This window comes from Eptesicus fuscus, chromosome 3, assembly GCF_027574615.1.
Source record: "Eptesicus fuscus isolate TK198812 chromosome 3, DD_ASM_mEF_20220401, whole genome shotgun sequence".
Classification (NCBI taxonomy): Eukaryota; Metazoa; Chordata; class Mammalia; order Chiroptera; family Vespertilionidae; genus Eptesicus; species Eptesicus fuscus.
In genome coordinates this window covers 50892230-50907785 of record NC_072475.1, presented here as the reverse complement: position 1 = coordinate 50907785, position 15556 = coordinate 50892230, and the positions used below count along the sequence as shown (strand labels likewise).

Here is a 15556-nt window from a genome sequence, read left to right as displayed (position 1 = left end):
CAGCAAGGTGACTGTGAAATGCTTTAAAACTCTTAGTAAAATCCTTTCGAGTTACACAGTACTTACATCCCTGGAAAATTCAATAGAATATTAAAAATGTGCAAAATTACCTTGTGCTTATATATAAAGCAGAGCTATGGGAAGTATAAACAATTTTATGTTTGTTTATCATAATATAGTTGTATTATATATACTGTGATATACCATGCTATGTGGTATAATATAAGCAGGATAAGCCTATACTGACTTAGAAAAGTATAAACAATCTTTTAGTATCATGAATGTCCTGTAAAATATTCAAAGGGCACCTGGGATGCAAGGTAATTATTCATTGTGCATTGGTCATTACAGAAAGTGTTGCATAGATGTCTTAAAAGTTTCCAAAATGTCCTCTAGAGGCAGTAGTGCCCCAGCTGAGAAACACAACTGTGTCCCAACCCTGTCGTTTTGTGAATGGACAGAGAGGCCCAGAGGCAGAAGTGACTCATCTAAAGTCATTGAGTATTAGACTCCGGGGCATATTGGGCCACTCTCCTCAGGGCCAGCTTAATGTGACCCTTAGCCAAAGTGACCCTTGGGCTAAGGGTCACTTTGGCTATTGCAACTCTAAATATTTGTTGTAATTTAATTAACTCAGGTCACTCAAATCATTGCTCAGAGAGCAGAAATAAATTTTGAGATCAGATCTCACATTTTAAAGAAGAGAAAAGTTGAGCCCAGGATGTGGCAGAATTGGGAATGGGATTTTGTTTCCTGGGCGCATGTCGACAGATATATACCAAGATTCTGGATACTATGCTGTTGCTTCTGATTATTATAATAAAACTAGAGGCCTGGTGCATGACATTTGTGAACTGGCTTGGGGAGGGTCTCTCAGCCTGGCCTGCACCCTCTCACAGTCCGAGACCCCTCAGGGGATGTCCGCCTGCCAGCTGAGGCCCACTCCCACCACTGCTGCTGCACTTGCCATCCATGAGCCTGGCTTTTGGCTGAGCGGCACTTCCCCTGTGGGAGCATACTGACCACCAGGGGGCAGCTCCTGCATTGAGCATCTTCCCCCTGGTGGTCAGTGCACATCATAGTGACCGGTCGTAGGACTTTATTATATAGGATTTGTGCATATCTACAAGTTTCAAACTCATGGCTTCAGGGCTTGTACATGCAACAAAGACTGATGGTGGAGACACATGAGCAATAGGGAATGGTGAGGGCTGCAGCACACAGCAGAGTACATGCCCTGGCCAAGAGCATTGAAATTCCAACTTTTCAAAATTTGATAAGTTCCAAACACAAGTTCACTAATTTGATCTGATCTTGGATCATCAATTTGCCCCTCCTGGGTTAAAGCCACATCAGCACTACATCTTTTCCTAGCTAGGCTGATTTACCCAACCTTTGCTAATCCCTGATTGAACAGAACATTCTTTCTGTGGTGTTTGTGTGTATTTTCGCTCAGAGTGTTTCCAGCACAGGTATCATAATTTCTTTGAGGGTTCTTGGCCTGCTTTGTGCATATTTCATTCTTTAAAAATCTCATGGATTTTAAGAACATGAAGTATACTCACAAGAATGACAATGCTCCTTTTGTATTACACTCCTTATTCTTTATTATTTTTAGAGGCTTTGGGAGGAGGTATAGTCTATGCAGGAAGCAGAAAAAGATAGCATGCTATTCCAAAATGCAGAGCTTGAGACCCATTAAGGGACTGCTTTTCCTCTTTATTTCTTGGCTGAGACTGACTACTCATGAAAAGAAGAAACATGTAATGTTAGAGCTTTAAGAGACTTTGGAAATACATTCATTTTGCTAACTTTTTTTACAAAAGAAGAAATAGATTACCAGACAAAGAAAGTGATTTACTCTTGGTCACACAGCAAGGTAGGAACAGAGCTGGAATTATTTATAACTCTGGACTCCTGATTACTATGCATTAAACCCTACAAAGACTATGTACCAGAGGAACCAGAATATGAATGCCAAGGTAGACTGCAAGACTATGTCAGATACTAGACACTCTGGCCATTTTCTTGGCCTGATCTAATGCTTTGTGGTTTGATCATGTCATATCATCTCTGGACATATCTAAAACCTGAGGCATGAGTATGAGGGCCAGTAGAAAGATTGGAGGACCTAAATCAATTAAGTTATCCTTTAATGACCAGCTCAAATATCACCTCCTCCAGGAAAACTTTATCAATCATTCCACCCAGAAATAATTACACCTTTCTCTCTGACTCCAAAGGACTCTTATCTGTGCATTATCTTGGTACCTTTCCAAGCCCTCTATATGACCAAAGTGGTCAAGTCTGATCTTGTCCTCCTGACTGAACATGGAATCTCTGGAGTCAGGAGCTACTATAGTCTCTGCATATTCTTCCTCCTTTCCTTAGTCCAATTTTTGCACTTTCTTAGGTGTTCAGTAAATGACCATTGACTTGACAGACTGGCTTTGATTCTTGTGAAAACCCTCTGGCAGTAGAATTTCTGAAAGAGGAAATGAATTTTTATAGGTTGTCTGGCAAAAATGGTAACCCCAGACACCAGAATTTTTCAACTAGGCAAATATTGGCTGAGCACCTCCTCTGTGTTGAGTACCACGTGGGTGTTGTTGAACTTGTTGTTAAACCAGGTGGTTTTACCCTCAAGAAAGAAATTGAAATAGAGATAGATCAGATAGAAAAGAGTGATAATATATGGACAAATAAAATACGAGAAAACCTGAGATAGAAATAATATACTGAGGAAACAAGTATTTTTATCTGGGGAGCCTTTATGGGAAGTTGATGTGTATTGGCCCTCAAAATATAGAAAGGATTTCAATGACAGACCAGGAAGAACATATAACCTTTTCATGAAATAAGAAAGAGTGTCTCTGGCAGTCTAGAGAAAATGTTTAAAGATGGTTGAATACAGAGCATACCCATGGTGAGTGGCCCAATTTGGCTGGAGATTAGGGTAGATGAAGAATTTAGTGATAAATGAACCTGAAAAAAACACTGTAGAATCAGATTGTGGAGAGAGTTAAATGTCAGGTTCAGAATAGGAAATGTTATCCTTCCAAGCCTAATTTGAGATGAGTAGTTCCAATTGTGTCTACTCGCTGCCACTCCAGAGATGTTAGCAGTGTTCTGTGAGCATCATGCCCCTGGCTGATGTGAGGCACACATAGCTAGCAAGGCCAAGTGGCTTTACTGGGTATTCCTTTCATCTGTATTTCAACTAGATACAGGCAATGTTGATGTCTTGCTCTTGTGTCTACTAGAGGTGTCTGAGTCTCAGATAAATTAATCTTGGAAGAATCTTTCAGCCGCCCCACCCCAAATGTATGCCCCTGTACTTGGTCCTGTGGAATGTCTTGGAAATGTTCTTGCAGTGAATGGGAGCCTTAGAGACCCCACTTGCTGCAGAAACATTCATACTTTATGTAGAAGAGCAATGCTACCAGCTGACAGATAGAGGGGGAGGGTGGACTTTAAAGAGAAACTATGCTTTTGAGATTATGGCCTCATACCCCTGGGGCTAAAATGATATTGATTGCAGCGTTGGTTTCTAGAAAAACTGGCATCTTCTATTTTTCTTGTGCCTCACTTCTTTTTCATGATGCTTTGTACCAGAGGTAGAACTCCTCTCTGGTGATTGCCAGCAGTGAGGTAATGAAAATCACCACAGCAGCCGAAACCGGTTTGGCTCAGTGGATAGAGCATTGGTCTGCGGACTGAAAGGTCCCTGGTTCGATTCCGGTCAAGGGCATGTACATTGGTTGCGGGCACATCCCCAGTGGGGAGTGTGCAGGAGGCAGCTGGTCGATGTTTCTCTCTCATCGATGTTTCTAGCTCTCTATCCCTCTCCCTTCCTCTCTGTGGAAAATCAATAAAATACATAAATGAAAATCACCACAGCAGATGGAAGAGACCTTTGTGGTCATTTAGGTCATTCTCTACAAAGGTTAAAGCCAATTTTTTTTTTTTTTTTTGCTTAGTGAGTACTCTCTTTTCCTCTTGTTTCAGTCAGAGGGAATGTCTCAGTATCCTTGTGTCCCCTTCGTGTCTGGATGGTTCCTGGCACATATTCAGTGCCTTGGGAATGGTGCTTGAATGAGTGAGTCAGTACCACTCTGACAAAAAGATATTTGTCTTTGTTTTTCTAACTGTAAGAAGGACTATGATGTGTTATTTCTGTTCCATCATTGATATATATATTTCCAGGGACAAGGTAGAAGCAGACCTGATATTTCTGGGATTGCTGATCTTGGAGAATCGATTGAAGGAAGAGACAAAACCTGTCCTGGAAGAGCTCATCTCAGCCCGGATAAGGACAGTAATGATCACAGGTATATAAAAAGTAGAAAACAGGAAGAATTTGATGCGGAAATAGAGATTCACTCACTTAGCAAATATGGTTGACTACCTACTTTGGAGCAGACACCATTCTAGGTGCTGGAGATGGGCAACAAAAAGGCAACGTTATTGTTCTCACTGAGCTTCCATTCAGGTCAGATGAGATAGAAAGTCAGTCAATAAATTGGCAATCAAATAATCAAATAAATGGCTAGTAATGAGTGTTATGAGGTACATAAAACAAAAAAGGGTGATGTGGCAAAGTGTCTGACTGGATACTTTGGATGATGTGTCTTATCTGGGAGGAGACATTTGTGATATCACTTGAATGAGAAGTTATAAGCCATGCAAAGATGATGATTTCATTGTCAAATATTAGGAGAAAAAGAATGCTTAGTCAGCATGGTCTGTAAACTGCACTCAAAACCCACCAATAATGAGACCTACAGTTCTGCAGATTTAAAAACAATGCTGTCCTCTCTACTTCTACTCCTAAGCCCCAAGTCACACAAATAAGGGAGAAGTGAGAAAAGATCATGCAAGAGAAATGTGTGAAATTTCCTAATAAATGCTTCTGAACAGAGAAGAAATGATTTCCTAATGCATTCATATTTTTTAAGTGTGTCTTCCCTTTCCCTGCTCTCATAGACAATTCAACTCTATTAATTGTGTTACCAAGATAGAATATTTCTTCACCCCACATCTCCTGAATTTAATTCTACTGTTGGGAACTCTAGAATATTTTTACTTTCCCTTCTGTACTTTTCCATCCTCCTATCCCCATCTCCACAATCCAAGAGACATTTGGATAATTTCTACTCTCTCCCTTTCTAGTCCCTCTCTCCAACTTTTAGGTGTTGCTGAGTTAATTTATTACTTATTAAAATATCCCCTACATTATGATGCCTCTGTTTATAAAATATTTAGCACTATATTACACATTCTCATAATCATTTAGACTTATGGAGAAACAAGGGTTGATCACCCTCCCTCTTTACTTCTTCGCTCATATTAAATTTCTGTTCTGTTTCTTTTCTTGCTTGGTTATAATATTTTTCTCAAGAATTGTCCTTGGACAAGATAGAAGGATGATATGCTCTCCAGTTTCTTACATAGCCTGGAATATCTATTTGCTCTGACAGTTGAATGATTATAGAATTTTTGGGTTACATTCCTTTTTTTCTTAATAATCTGTGTCTTTCCTTTGTCCTTTGCTTTTTAGCATTGCATATTACAAGTTCAATGCCAGTCCACTGTGGGTGGCTTGTTCCTTTCTGCATATGATACTTTTCCTTTAACTTTGAAGTTTAGAAATGTTATCAGAATATGCTTATAAGTTTCTTTTTTCATTAATTTGGTCTGGAACATAGTGAGCACTTTAAATCTGTCTTCTTCCTTAGAGGAAATTTTTTTCTATTGTTCAAAAATTTCTTCTATTGTTCATTTAATTATTGCCTTTATTCTTTCCCTTTCCTATTTCCCTTTTAGAGTTTTTATTATTCATATAACAGGCCCCCCTGCATATATACTCTCAGTTTCTTATCTTTTTTCTTTTGGCTGATATATTTTTATAATTATGCTTTGCGCTTTAAGGTTGTTTTTTTTTCACCCAGTTTATTTAAACCACAAAGTCAGGTCTCAAAAATGACTATTATCTTCTCCAAATCACCTGCTGAATTAAGTTCTTAAATCATGTTTTGTGAGTGGTTTTAAACTTTTTAAAATTTATTTTTATTTTTTTAGTGCAGTTTTAATCTGTTTCCTGCAGCTATTCTACTTTACCCATCATGTATTCTGGCTGTTTCTCCTTATCTTTTCTTATCTAGCTACTGGGGTTTCATAAATAGGTTGTTATATATCTTTGTCAGATGACTAAGACTCAGCCTTGGTTGCATATTCCAAACAGTAGAATTCCAGTGGGTGGTAGATACAAAAGGGGCCTGCATTGCAAAGCAGACCAGCTGCTGATGTCCTGCTGAGGCAGGGAGAGGAAACCTCTTAGCTCTCAACCTGAGGGTACAGCATCTCCTTCCCATCAGTTAGCCTTTTGAGGATCCTCATAAAGTTTTGGCAGAAACCTGTGTTAAGGATAGCTATCCAGATCTTACATTATTTATTGTTCAGTAGTTCTAGAAATTACAACATCCATCCCTACCCTTTCAAGAAGCCTTACAACCAGAAGTGTTCTTTACCTTCTTTCCTTTGTAGTTGTCATGTGTATGCCAGGCAATGTTAATTTTTTTTTTACTTTCAACAGTCAAGAATTAAAGAACATAAATGAAGAAAAATAGACTTATATTTACCCAAATTTTATTATTTCTGTTGCTATGTTTTCATTCCTCATATTCTAAGTATCATTTCCTTTTAATCTAGAGAATTTCTTTTAGCCCACTGGTGTGGCTCAGTGATTGAGTGTCAACCCATGAACCTGGAGGTCATGGTTTGATTCCCAGTCAGGACTTAATACCCAGTGGGGGGCATGCAGGAGGCAGCGATGAATGATTCTCTCTAATGATTGATGTTTCTGTCTCTCCCTCTCCATTCTTCTCTCTAAAAAGCTTAGTTCTTTCCATTGAGGACTTCTATCTTGTAATTTATTTTAAGAGGATTAGTGTGGAGGAGGCTTACAATAGCTCCTTTAAAACCAGTGTAATAATTACAACATCTGGGTTATTTTGGGACAGGCAATTGTTGATTACTTTTTCTTGAGAATTGGCCAGACTTTCAGGGTGTTTTTTTTTTTTTTTTGTATATTGAGTATCCTAAATATTCCAAATATATATTGCCTTTGTTATTCTTTTTTGGGTTTGTTCTGTATGTGCACAGCTCTGAGTTGGGCTGGGGACTTACATAGTTCACATACTGAATTTTTCTCCTTATCTAGGACTTTCTTTTTCAGGATTTCCCTCATAACTCTCCAGCCCCAGGCATCCCTTTTCCTAGTTCTTCTGGCCAGAAAGGCTAGTTTCTCAGAGATTTTGCTACCTGCACAGCTCTAGGGTTAAATATGTGAAAGGAAAAAGAAAAAAGCTGAGACTCTTAGCACCTGGTAGATTGTTTCTCCAAATTTGACTCTCTTTCATATTCTTCCTGCTTATGTTTACTTTCGAGGTCCTTGGGTAGTTGCTTTTTGTATTTTTTCTCAGAGTTTTCCATTGTTGTCAGTGAGAGAAATAGTAGGTTTATTCTCCATCTTTGCTGGGAGTGGGACCACCAGATACTATATAAAACCAGTAGACTCTTACTAAATGTTTACCAAGCTGTTAAAAAATGACAGAAGTAAATTAGAATTTTGCCCTTTTGTTTTTTTGCCCCACTCTATTACAAAAATATATGAAGTAACCAGATGAAAAGCAGCAAGAACCAGAAAAGCAACCATGAAATCAAGGAAGGTCAGGCTGAGGGAGACCTTAGAGGTTATTTCTCTTCACACCTATAATCAAGTCTTGACTCCTTATCCTAGTTTTCCAGGCCCTCTAAGAATTTGTCCTTTCTCTTCAACCTCATGTTAGGATGTTCTTCCTTTCTTCTAGGTGACAATCTTCAGACTGCAATAACAGTGGCCAGGAATTCTGGAATGGTTTCTGAAGGCCAGAAAGTCATTCTCATTGAAGCGAGTGAAAGTACTGGGTCCTCATCAGCATCCATATCTTGGAAATTAGTAGAAGAGAAGAAACCCATTGCATATGGGAATCAGGTATACCTAAAAACAGACTTCCCGCCATATTATCCAACTTGCTTCACAGTGTGGGCAACTAGCAACTTTGACTGGCAGTGGTATACGGGTGACCTAGGGTCAACATACTTCTCCAAATGTCTCACACAGGCAGTGTGAAGTGATCAATTATATCAGTTTCCCCACATCTTTCCAACTGAGCTTTAAGGTACAGGGCTTTCCTGGGTGCTGGAGATAATCCATTCTTTGAAACTTAAAAAGTTTTTGTCTCTGTATGAGAAAGAATATAGTAAGGGGGCTCCGAATCCAACTGCCCATTTTTGCCTTGCTTGCCAGGCACCCTGTTGAGTTCAAAGGGAATTTAATCCCTAGGAGAGATACCACTGTGTGAAATGGAAAATCAAACCGTATCTTCAGGGTAGGGAAGAAAGTTTTATTCATTTATCTCCAATCTTGTCAGTATCCTATCTCTATTGTGTCCTTGTGGAACAATATTAATTCTTTAAGAAAAAAAATTTGTAAGTTCTCACTTCTGGGAGAGATTTGTTAAGCTTCAGTGCTTTTGTATTTTACACTTGAAACGTGTGAAATGTGCTGTTCTCTGGGACTCACCGAGATCAAATCAGGATGAGAACAGGACATGAGTAAGTGTTATTCTCCTATTTACTATAGAGGCTGTGATGTGCAAAGACTGATCCAGCAAAGAGAAAGTGCTTCTCTGAGGAATCAGGACTGGAGTTTGACATTTACAGAGAGACCCCGGACCGCCATAGTTGTCTTCTCTCAGATATGCTGTGGTTCCTATCCACTCTATCAAGTCTAAAATAACTGTGTCTTGTTTTGCAGGACAATTACATTAACATCAGGGAAGAAGTCTTTGATAATAGCAGAGAAGAAAGTTACCATTTTGCCCTAAGTGGAAAATCTTTTCAGGTTATAAGTCAACATTTCAGCAGCCTACTGCCAAAGGTCAGTTCTCAGAGGGTACTCATTTCCTGGTAAAGATGCTGACAATGTCATTTACAAAGCATGATCCTCAGTAATTTCAAACCTCTAAATAGGTAAGATATACCTACTGAATGTCTCATGAAAGAGGCAGAGAGTTTTGCAGAGGTTACTGCAAAATCTAGTCTCATGTCCTACTAGATTTAAAATAAACTTGCCTGGCTAGTGTAACTCAGTTGGTTGAGCATTGTCCAATGCACCAAGAGGTGTCCAGTTCAATTCTGTCAGGGCACAGGCCTGGGCACACTCCCCAGTAGGGGGCGTGCAGGAGGCAGCCGATTTATGTTTCTATTTCATCATTGATGGGTGCCATGAGGTGAAAAAGGTTGAAAATCAATAATTTATAGGCTTAAACTAGTGACTTCTCAAGTCATGAGGATTGCTTTTGGGTAGCTGTCATTATATTGCCATGGTTAGGTGGAATTTCCACTATACTCACAGTATAGTGGAAATTCTGCAATTATACAAGAAGACAGGCTTCCATAGAAGAATTTCTATAGATTTTTCATAGAGGACCTCTACACAGAAAAGAGTCAAACTTAACTTTTCTGATGAAGAATAAACCCATGGTGGGGGCAGATGATTTATTTTTATTCAATTATTCACCATCTTAGGCACTGTTTAAGAAAAAAATGAATAAAGACTTTGAGATTTAGTGAACACTAAACCGAGTTTACTGCCAGGGAGAACAGGGGACAGGCACATCTAACAAAGAAAAATTTAGATTCTATAGAATGGAGCTCAGGTGGAGGGGTTGGTAGAGGTTCTTATACTACCAAACAATCAATGTCCCATACTCCAAATTAGGTTTGGGATATCAGCTGAATTTTATAACTGATCAAACCCAGATGGTATGGTAAGTCAAAGACCATGGATAGCTACTTTACTATTTCATCAGTAGGCTATTTTTCTGCTAATTCTGAACAAATTTCTGAGAGGCAGATGCCTCATTTTCTTGTCCTGAGATCCTTGCAGTTTCTCATGTTCTATTGGCTTAGGTCCATAAGATCAGGATTTTTCAGGACCACATTCTCTATGGCAGCTGAGCTAAATTAGTATAGGTCATCATGTTCACCAAATATTTTTATGAAGTAGTCATCTTTATTGATTTTGGTCTTCCTGATCACTTATCTGATGACCTATGTACCAATGCCTATTGTAAAATCCAAAGGTACAATTTGGAAAACAATTCTTTTTCTTTACCCTGTCAGTGTTATGAGTGTTATTAATTATTTCATGTATGACCAGCTGACATAAAAACTATTTCTCTTTTGGGTTCCTTGCAGATACTGATGAATGGGACCATCTTTGCAAGAATGTCTCCTGGGCAGAAATCCAGTCTGGTGGAAGAATTTCAGAAGCTGGAGTAGGTTCCTTTCCTATTCAGTATGAAGTGCAAGGGGCATGGCAGTCAGGGGAAGAGTAAGAGGCACAGGAAGTCGCTCTGTTTGGCTGGGACAGTGGTTCTTAACCTGGCTGCACACGTTAGTCACCTTGGGAGCTTTGAAGAAATAGCAATTCTAATTCATTTGCTCACATGGTGCTTGGACATCAGTATTTTTCAAAACTCCTCACATAAGTCAATTTTGCATCCAGACTTGAGAAGCACTGACTAGAACATAAGTGTCATGAAAAGGTAAGGTGAGAAACAAGCCTAGAAAGGTAATGTGAGCTCAGCTCCCAAAGGGACAGGGAAATTTAGACTTCATTTTTACAAATTATTATCACAGTTATGGTATAGGAAGGTTTACATGACAAGAGATTCACATAACCTTCAAAATATTAAAACATTCTATGCCAAAGCATCCTTTTCATCCTAAGTCAGAAAAATAATTTATCCTAAGTCAGATAAATAATTTATCAAAAGGTCTCCATTGATAGAATGGGCAGTCCAAATAAAGTGCCCATCATTTGGGACTATTTATTTATTTATTTATTTATTTATTTATTTATGTTTTGGTAAATAAAACATTTGGTAAATGAAACCCATAGAGTCCTGAAGGTTTCCTCTACTTCTGGTGTTAGACCACATAGATACGACTGCTACCCCTACTCACTGCAGCTCCATCCTGCTGCTCACTGATTAAGTCACTAGGAAAGCATCTTCATTCAGAAAGCTCTGTCTTCTCAACATGGTTGAAAACCTAGACAGTAAACTAGTTGCCTTTATAAAGCAATGTGTGAAAAGAAGCACAGCAAATTCTTTAAATGCGATCAGAGTGCTCTTTCCTTAAAAAGCAGACTATCCATAATCTTTGCCAACAATTTAACAGAGCAGTATTCACTCAGCCTCAAAAAGCCACCCTAAAGAAGGGATGTATTTTCTTCAACTCCTGGGCCTGGCACTGCATTTTTTGTTGAGTGACTGCTAACATGGCAGATTTTTTCCTTGTGTACTATTAACAGCACCAACAAGTAAGTTTTATTTATTATTTCAGAATTTATAAGGCACTCTCCCATATTGCACCTCACTGAATACTCATAACACTGTGCAGGGGAGAAAAATGCTAGTCTAAACAGTAAAGTGATCAGATCAACTATCTAGATCTTGCAGCTTCAAACCCTTTGCCCTCTCCACCGTGCCATGCTGTCTTACATATAATTGTGAGCATCCTGTTTTGCAGTTGACAAAGCTGCTTCCTAAACAGTAAAGTGCATCATTCCTGAAAGTGCTTGGAGTCAGGAATGATGTCCTGGATTTCTTATCCATTATAGAGACTGCTGAGTCAAATTTTACTTTTTAGTCAAACCAGACTATTAGGAAACTCCATTAAAACAATAAGTTTAAACACTAAGCAATGAAGCTCATTTTATCTTTTTAATTAGAGAAATTATCATTTATGATTGCTTTGATATATTCCACAATTGACATGGTTCGTCTTTAGTTACTTTGTAGGTATGTGCGGCGATGGAGCCAATGACTGTGGGGTAAGTAGTTGCCAGTGTGTGGGACCATAGTCTTACACTGGATTGTACTTGCCCAGAGCCCTGCAGAGATAGTATCTTTTGGGATATACACTCTCTCCACTCCTCTTGTTGAAGAAACTGATGCTGAACATTTGGGAGAGTTTTAACCAAAGCTACATAATAACACAGTGGTCATTATAGACTAAATGGGGTAGAATTTGGTTCTGAAGTCCCCAGTTCTTTTACTGGGTGTCCCAGTACCATCTCTTTCTTATGTGGCAGGCAGAACAAAGTCTGGTGTCATCTCCTAGCTAGTGTTTAGGCCCACAAGGCACCTGTGGACAGCTTAACTGGCCCCTTTCTTATGAGGCCTCAGGAGAGATGTATGTGAGTGTGCACGGACCGTAAGCTAACTCTTTGCTTTCAGGCTTTGAAAATGGCTCACGTGGGCATCTCTTTATCAGAGCAGGAGGCATCTGTGGCCTCACCTTTCACTTCCAAAACTCCAAACATTGAGTGTGTACCTCAACTTATCAAGTAAGTAAGCACTATTCACCAGCATTGTTTTAATCTCTCCTGCCTTCTAGGTACAGATCCCACTGTTCTTTTTATTTTATTTTATCATTTATTTATTTAAAAATTTTTTTCAATTACAGTTGACTTTCAATATTATTTTGTATTAGTTTCGGATGTGCAGCATAGTGGTTAGACCATCACTTTATGAAGTGTTTCCTCTGATGTTTCGGTTCCCAACTGGCACCATATTACCAACTATATTCCCTATGCTTTACATCCCCAGGACTATCCTGTAACTAGCAATCTATACTTCTCAGTCACTTTACCTTTTTCACCCAGTCCCTACCCCTCCCCCCCCTCCTCTGGCAACCATCAGTCTATTCTTTGTATCTGTGAGTCTGTTTCTGTTTTGTTTGTTCATTTATATTGTTCTCTAAATTCCTCATACCAGTGAAATTATATGGTATCTGTCTTTCTCTGACTGACTTATCAGATTCCATTGTTCTGCAAGTCAAAGACCAGAGAAACTTTGCATCTTTGGGTGGGGAGGTGCTTTGCAGGAGAATGTGGTCAAACATTCTACTTCCCAGTGGACTTCCCCAGAGCTAAAATAACCCTGGGAGAGCAGTGGCATTTCTAATAAAAATCACTGAGTAGGTTATTTTTAGAAAGTTGGAATCTGGAACTTGTTACTGCTTTGACAGTTTTGATCATATTATTATTATGATGATGATTATTTAAATGTATATCCTTAGATGCTTGATAATGAGGAATTGAGAGGAACTTTCCCCGTTTTCTTTCCTTCCTCTTGCCTCTTTATGCCGCCTTGGGATATCCTTCCCATCTCTAGTTTCCAAAATATTTATTTTTGCTGCTTCTACTAAAATTTCCCTTGGTGCTTTATCTCCACCACCCCCTTGAATATATACTTCTGGCACATTATTTAAATGACAGAGGCAGTTAGCACTGTGGCTGCTTTGGGTTATTATAACTAGTACTAGAGGCCCAGTGCATGAAAATTCATGCACTCGGAGCGGGGGGGGGGGGGAGTCCCCTCAGCCCGGCCTGCACCCTCTCACAATCCAGAACCCCTCAGGTAGGGTCCCTAGGCCTGGCCTGAGATCAGGGACTATCTGGGCTTTCTTTCCCCTGCCTGTAGGCAGCTGGCCCCACCCCCGCCACTGCCACTACTTGACATCTGTGCAGCACTGCCCCCCTCTGCCCCCCACCCCTGTTTTCCTGCCACCGGTCGGCTCCCTCTGCAGGCGACAGGTGACAGGTGTGGGGTGTGATGGCTTGGCTGGCATGGGCCTCCCTCTGCGGGGTGATTGCTGGCTGGCAGCACACCTGCCACAGCATCGCCAGCCGGTGGCCTGGGCCTCCCTCTTTCTTTCTTTTTTTATAATTTTAAGTAAGAGTAATGTTTACTGAGTGATACAGAACTGAGTACTATGAAGGGTTTACCAGGATGGAAATGCACCGCACCCTGCCCCTGCCACCCCCAACACCCAGAGACTAAAGTACTTAGAAGTTACTCGCAACGGCCATAACTGCTGAATATCTGTTCATAACAAACAAACCATAGCATATTTATACTGTATCACATCGAGTGATTATAGAAATCCATTTATATATTGCTTATATAAAATCATTTTTTTTGTAAAAAATATTTTAAAAAAGAAAGTATAAAAAAACATGTGCAGTTAAAAGCCCTGCCAGGACAGCCAGTCTGTAAACATTCAGTGAGCATGTGCTTTGAAAGGGCTCCCATGCCTTGTGCCCACAGCAACTCCAGCAGGGCCAGTGAGGGTGTGCCCCGGCTGCCAGACTGGGCAGGACTGAGCTGGACCACGAGGGTGGGTACAGCAGGGCCTGGCACTGTGCCCTTCTCCAGCCTTGCATCAGGATCAGGGTCAGGGCTGGGGGCAAGCAGATTGCAGTTTCACTCTGAGTTCCATACTCATCCTAATTTTGGTTGCAACTCATGGCTTTTCCTGGCTGCTCGGAGGTCCTTTGGGTGGGTGCCCTGGTGGAGAGGACGGAGAAGTGCCCACAGCTGCCTGGTTGGGCATTTCTCTGGCCCAGCGCCTCTGTCCTGCCTCCTGCAAGCCTGGACCCAGGCAGAACAGCACCCCCTCAGGACTCCTTTGTCTCAGTGCTTGGTGCTGGGTTTCATCAGCCTGCGTTTCTTCCCCTGGTGTGGCTGATTTGAGTTTCACAAAAAAGCCTGGCCGATGCTGGCTGTGTTGAGCCTCATTGAAGAGTTTTTCATGCAGCAAGGAAGAGCCCTCTGGGACCCTCCTTCTCCTTCCCCTCCTCATCTCTTCCTCCTCCTCCCAGCCCATGGTCATTTCTTCTCCAGCGGCTCCAGCAGTGGGTTGCCTTCTGAGTCGGGGGTCTTAACGCTGTCGGTCCTGACAATGCGTGTGGGGCGATGCCGGTTGAGCATCAGGATGAGCTGCTGCCACTCCTGCTTCAGCTCCTCCATCTGGGTTTTCAGCTTCACATTCATGAGCTCCAGCCACTCAGATTCCCGCTGCAGAAACTCCGTCCTCCGCTCCTTCTTCTTGTTCCGGCACGTGGCTGCCGCCACTTAGTTCTTTTCCCAGCGCCTTTTCCTCCTCTCCTCCTCCTTGTCTAGCTCACTTTTCACAGGTTGAGGCCTCTTGCCCAGTTTCACCTCCAGGAAGTGCAAAGGGGCAACCATGGCCCCAATGTTGTGGATGTCAGCGTCAGGGCTGAGCTGGGGAGTCCAGTCAGGGGGCCGAGCCCTGGCAGAGAGCCCACAGTCATGGAAGGGTCTGGGATCTGCCCAGGCATCATAGCAGGAGGAGTGGCAGTCCAGCCCTGCAGAAGCCACGGGGAGAGGCTGTCACCCTGGGGCCTGGGCCAGGCTGCAGGTGCCATGCCCGCTCAGGAGCCGCCTTGGCGCCAGCCCTGCCCTGCGGTGTCCACGCGGCCAGCGCCTCCCATCGCAGCCGCCCAGCATCCCTCCCACAGGCTGTGGCCTGGGTCTCCCTCTTTGAGGCATCGGCCCCGGGGGTCTGCCTGCCTGCCTCATTGCCCCTAACCACTCGCCTGCCTACCTGATCACCCCTAACTGCTTGCTGGGCG

At 41.5% G+C, this 15556-nt stretch overlaps 1 protein-coding gene and 1 pseudogene across 1 annotated transcript in view; one reads left to right on the top strand and one right to left on the bottom strand.

Annotated features, from left to right (window-relative positions):
* The window catches only part of ATP13A4 (ATPase 13A4), a 133654-nt gene that overhangs the window by 97518 nt on the left and 20580 nt on the right, over positions 1 to 15556 (top strand). Inside the window, exons 18-23 of the mRNA XM_008151611.3 lie at positions 4207 to 4331; positions 7872 to 8035; positions 8861 to 8983; positions 10306 to 10385; positions 11905 to 11947; positions 12354 to 12463. Coding sequence (XP_008149833.2) covers positions 4207 to 4331; positions 7872 to 8035; positions 8861 to 8983; positions 10306 to 10385; positions 11905 to 11947; positions 12354 to 12463 — 645 coding nt within the window. The remainder of the gene's footprint in view (positions 1 to 4206; positions 4332 to 7871; positions 8036 to 8860; positions 8984 to 10305; positions 10386 to 11904; positions 11948 to 12353; positions 12464 to 15556) is intronic.
* LOC103295176 (jun dimerization protein 2-like) lies at positions 14790 to 15292 on the bottom strand (annotated as a pseudogene).